The 5,876-nt window shown below is 38.8% G+C and overlaps 1 protein-coding gene across 1 annotated transcript; it reads right to left on the reverse strand.

Moving 5' to 3' along the window:
* Positions 1-102: 102 nt before the first annotated feature.
* Positions 103-3,916, reverse strand: LOC148896498 (sialoadhesin-like). The gene is made up of 8 exons (XM_088998333.1): positions 3,700-3,916; positions 3,231-3,599; positions 3,114-3,140; positions 2,998-3,039; positions 2,808-2,919; positions 2,546-2,620; positions 2,163-2,244; positions 103-2,094 (listed from the first exon to the last, which is right to left on the reverse strand). Exons 1-8 carry the CDS (start codon positions 3,761-3,763, stop codon positions 2,023-2,025), a joined length of 843 nt encoding a protein of 280 aa, XP_088854459.1. The 5' UTR covers positions 3,764-3,916; the 3' UTR covers positions 103-2,022.
* Positions 3,917-5,876: the final 1,960 nt, after the last annotated feature.

Genomic DNA, 5,876 nt, shown 5'->3' on the forward strand with positions numbered 1-5,876 from the left:
TATTCACTTGGACTGTGTTCGGAACAAGGATATTACTTAACAATCGCTGCATGTACTAATGTATTGGATGCAGAAGAAAGAAGATCAAACAGTCGTTCAGGGCTTTACTTTATTACACAATATGTAGTGACTTTTTTTTCTTTTGAGTCTTATGGCATAGAAAAACAAAAACTGAATACAAAAGCTAATAAAAAAAACGTAAGTAAAATGAACGATTTAAAGAACCCAATAAAACAAACCCACTCTAAAACCTAGTTAAAATGAAATAGAAAACACTTAAGTCAAAGCAAAACATAAACTCTAACGTTTCGGTTTGCGATCAACTAGTGGCACTCTAAGGCCTGTACCTGCATCATTTTAATCAGTAGCAGTTAAAAGGACTCCTGGCACGACCATTCAGTGTCGGGTCATTGTTTGTTTCACCCTGTCAGGTTTGCTTCATCTTGCCATGTTTTCCTCATGGTTTTGTTTGTTACTTTGGACCTTTTTTATTCTGATGACTTTGTTGTTTGAGATTTTGTTCCTGCTGACTTTATTGAATACAATTTGCCAAATACACCCTGCTCCTCCATACTGCCGGTTTTTGGGGGGTCCACCAGCACCACTACCTTTCAAATTGTGACATAAACTACTCTTATACATACTACATATCCAATCCAATCCAATCCAAACTACTCTTTTCCGACTTCTAAATTACTATGTAGAGATTTCTGTAGCATGGATTATGTTAACTAAAAGGCCCAAAATTGTGTTTTTGTGTTGTGTTTGCGATCACTCATTCGCTACTGCCTTTCAGATTGAGATTGAGATTTCCGATTGATATTGGGATTTTTATTTTGTCAATGGATTTAACTCATTGGTGAAATGCAAAATGTTTTCACTCCCACACAACTTGGGTACACTGTTAATTACGTTATGTTTGTCTCATGATTAAAACATTCCAGAACAATGTCAATATCATAAAATACAGAGTGAAAGGACAATGGTGGATAAGAGAGGCATATTCACCAGTTACCGATTCCTGCATAATTATCAATTTACTTAAAGATAAACTTTATTTGAAATTGTTCACTACTTTAAATGTAGTGAACAGTTACAATCTCAAGAAATGAACAGAGCAGAAGTTTCATACAACACAGGAAGCGAGTTGACAAATCATTGACATATTGTGCAAGAAGACAACTCCTCTGAACTGTTATCGTCACACATTCCCAATAGTCTGTGTGCGTGTGCGTGTGTGCGTGTGTGTGTAATCTTTTTTCACCGATGAGCCCAAGCATGTGCCTCATGCATTGCATGCTATTGTGTGCTGAAAAAATAGTTTACACTTATCACAGTTTGCAATTTTCATTTAGTAACAAAATAAAGAAAAGCATGAATGCTGAATTGTACCTTGATAATTTGCCTGCTCATTGATCTGAATCTGTAAAACGTGATGTACTGGATTCTATTTGGGTAGCCCAATAAATTCAAAAGATGGCCATTTGATTCCATTTTCTTCCACATCTATTGGGAAAATTAATTCATTATTCTTTTCTTTTTTTATACAGTACGTTTAATGGAATAGGAGATACAACATCCATCCATTTTCAACACCTTTTAACCTGAATAAGGTGCTGGAGTCTGTTCCAGCTGACTTTGGGCAAAAGGCACGCACACTGAACAGGTCACATACAGTATAAAGACGCATAAGCAGTCACACCGTCACTCAATGGGAATCAAATCCATGCTGACCGCACACAAATAAGGTGAGCGTGCCACCACACCATCAATAACTGAGAATAGAAGACCCTTTTTCAAAGTTGCCACCTGTTTCAATCCTAGCAGTATCAATTTTCAATCACGGTTGTCCTGATTATGGTCTTGAAGGAGTATGAGCCAATCTTAGCTGATTTTTGGCCACCCTGGACTGGAATATCCTAACGTGCAACTGGTTGGTTTGCTGACAAATGTTTGATGAGCACCTTTATTAATTAGCGGTATTTGGCTAGCCTTCCACTTTCAGTGGCTGACAAGCATGTGCTATTTAACATGATCTACATTTTCATATATATTGTGATCTCCTCCTCGCCTGTCCGTGGAACCCGCACGTTGCTGTGAAGATATTAAACTAAGTTAGCTTTAGTCAGGATTAATATGAATTTAGTGGCTGTGAATCCTACCTGTAAATTAATATAAACAGGTTCCTCGATACCCTTGCTCTCCGAAAGATTTTTATTGTGTTTTTTGATGTTTGTTTCTTTCCTAGAAAGCGGGAGAGAAAACCATTGAAGGAGACAAAAGTGTACATTGAATCACAGACCTTTTTCAGTTAAAGGTCATGAATTCACATCATGTTTTAGGGTTTCTGAGGAGAACAGAGAAGTACTTGGGTCCTCATTTTTTTCGTATAATGCGAGCATTGTGGGAAAACAAACTTTTTAATGGTTTGTTTACAAATAGTGAGGTTCCAGGGTACAGCTGATGTCGATTCTCATGTTTGACCATTGTAAAAATACCTGACATGAACCCTTGTAACTGAAGTTTTACCATCCTTGCTACATACCTGGTGGCTTGGTTTGGTGATGCTCTGCTGAAGTTGGCATAATATCCAGAGCTCTCCCTTATAAGTGATTGTGACCTGTGAAAAACAAAATTGATTTTTTACTTTTCTGCTGCAGCTGATGGAAAGACAGACACAGAGACAGATGGGTGAATTGATTGATGGATGGATGGATAGATGGATAGGCTTTTTAACATTGTTGGATCAATATAAAGCGCTACGGTTGCAGTATATTCCGGAACTAGCTTGACTGATTGAAGCCCACCTGGCATGCCTTTTCCAAAGGACAAATCCAGTAGAAAGAAGGATGACAACGACTGCAAGTGGAACAAAGATGCCGATGCAGATTGTTTGTAACATATTTCTGTTGGTTCCATCTGTCAAGAAAAAGAGACAGTGTGGTCAACAATGAGGCAATTCTCACTTGAGATTTCATACGGATGAAGTATTCATACATTGTGGATCTTTTGGAATTGCTGAAGTTGAGAAAACAATTCCTGCAACAAAAAAAAACTTTGTTTGCAAAATGATTGCAGCGTCATTAGTCAACCTAAAAAAACTATGCTGTTACCTGGATTGAAAGTGCCTGGAATAGCATCTAGCACGACAACAGATGGTATATTGTGAAATGTACTCAATAACACAACTGTGATTTGAAATGATGAGGATTTTTTGACAAGACACTCACCTGATGCCGTTATCGTGACGCTTCGATCATAAAAACTAAAGCTTTTCTTGGCAGCAATCCGAAAGTAAATCACCAGTCTGCTGTCCATTAGGGTTTTAATCCTGAGTGTGCAGCTCCTGCCGCTTTTCTTTGGTACAATCAAGGTCTTTCCTTGATACTTCTTCACCACAAATGTGCTATTAGGGTGATAAATAAATGCGTTGCTATCCCGGTCGTGGGTCTTAAATGTGCTTTTCTGGAACAGTTTCCAGAAGAGCTGAAGGTTTTCTGTGTGGTACTCGGATGGGTAGCTGAACGTACATGGAATCATCACACTTTGGCCTTTTACTGCGGTGATGCTTCGGTTGACTTTCAAACCCCATGTTTCACCTGGAGATAAATGTAATCATCATAATAACGATGAGAATAACACATTTACTAAGCAAATCCCCATGTAACAGCATCCAAAACAAACAGTAGCTCTACCCACCTTTTGAATGAGCAGCCAAGATCACAATGATGGCAAGTTCAATCAAAGGTTGCTGATGATCCATCGCAGGCGTCCCAAGTCCGATTCCGGTCGTGTTGGACTTTGGGTAGCAGTTCCCACTACATGTGTCTGCTTTGACACAAGTGCAATTCAAAATCAACAAGGCAGCTCATTTAACTGCTTGTTAATGCTCGAGAGGAAAGGCCGCTGCTTGTGAATCCTGACGGTGATGTGAAATTTTTTGGGTGTTTCCTGTTGCTTTGCAGTGGTGAATAAAAAAAGGAAGTTGGAACAGAGCAGTGAATGTTCACTTTATTTTCAACTTTCACGAAAATAGACGAGAACACCTGAACCACGTTGAAGCAACACATTTTGTTTGTGTAATGTGAAATTCTACTTTTGTGGCTCTGTTGAACAAGGCAGCAGATATGGCGCATATTCAACACTGTTGGGGTTTGCAAGGTGGTGATGGCGGTTGTGGATCCCAAAAAGCAGGCAGGAGGGAGCAGGAGGTTATGTTTGACAAATTGTATTAAAATAAAGTCAGCAGGAACAAAATCTAAAACATCAAAATCATCTGAACAGAAAAAATACAAAGTATCAAAAGAAAACCAAGAGTAAAAGTCCGCCAAGGTGAAACAAACACATTCACAGCATACAATGCATACACAATGCATACAATTGCATACAATGACCCGACACTGAATGGTCATGCCGGGAGTCCTTTTGACTGCCACTGATTAGAACGACAAGCACCTGCGAGGCTGCAGGCAGGGCCAACAAGTGCTACCCGTTGGTCGCCAATCAGAATGTGGCAGTCTGCCACAGATCGGGGCGACCAGCACCTGTGCAGGTGCAGGCGGGGCCGACAGCGCCACCCGTTGGTCGCTAACCAGATCATGACAAACACAGCCTGATTGCCTCATTATAACGATGTAGAATACAAGAGATGTGCTTAATCTGGCATTGGCTATCTCCTGCAAATATTTGCACATTTCACCATTTGCACAATTGTCACATGCAAATGATTGAATAAATAAATAAATCGCTAAAAAGAAACAATAATATATTAAAAATAGATCAACCTGATTTGGCAGAATTGTTTTCATTGCAAAAGCACTTAATTCTTAATCCAAACTTTATTTCATGTACATCTTGAAACACATTTCCAGTTTTAGTACAAAAATAAGCACAAATATTGTATTTTAGACAATAAAGATAGGATCACTTGGTGACGGCAAAATATTTTCTTTACATGCAGTGTGACTCAACTGTGGGGGCTGTGAGTGTTGCTATTCAAACTTCCCGGCATAAAATGTGAAAAGGCTTCAACACCCACACTTTTCCAATGACTTCTTCACATAGGACGCTTTAGGCATGGTGGAAGAACAATAGTGGTTTTCCAAAGTCTATGCACCCCTGTTTGGAAGCAAGCTGGCTGTGTGTAAAAGAAGAAGACTCGTAAAATCTCAAGAGCACGTGGGAAATTGTGAAAAGTTGACTCGAACAACTAAACTTGATTTGGGATTAATTTGAGGCCCTTATATTTTATGGATGGATAAATGGGTTATGTAGATAGACACAGACAGACCGACAGACAGACAGACAGACAGACAGACAGACAGACAGACATACAGACAGACAGACAGACAGACGGACGGACGAACGGATAGATAGATAGATAGATAGATAGATAGATAGATAGATAGATAGATAGATAGATAGATAGATAGATAGATAGATAGATAGATAGATAGATAGACAGACAGACAGACAGACAGACAGACAGATAGATAGATAGATAGATAGATAGATAGATAGATAGATAGATAGATAGATAGATAGATAGATAGATAGATAGATAGATAGATAGATAGATAGATAGATAGATAGATAGATAGATAGATAGATAGATAGATAGATAGATAGATAGATAGATAGATAGATAGATAGATAGATAGATAATGGATGGAATTAGGGAGGGAGGGATTTAGGGATTTTTTTAACAAACACGTGCTGTTTGTTTTTTGTTTTTGTTTTGTATCTTTTCTCCCCACCCACACACCCCACCTCCTTTCATATTGCTGACTGCAAATTTCCCCATTGTGGGACGATTAAAGGCTTGCTGATTCTGATTCTGATCAACATAGCACTAGAGGGCGATATTGACAAATCCA

Source organism: Hippocampus bargibanti, linkage group LG06 (genome assembly GCF_051943395.1).
Source record: "Hippocampus bargibanti isolate YZ-2025 linkage group LG06, ASM5194339v1, whole genome shotgun sequence".
NCBI classification, from domain to species: Eukaryota; Metazoa; Chordata; class Actinopteri; order Syngnathiformes; family Syngnathidae; genus Hippocampus; species Hippocampus bargibanti.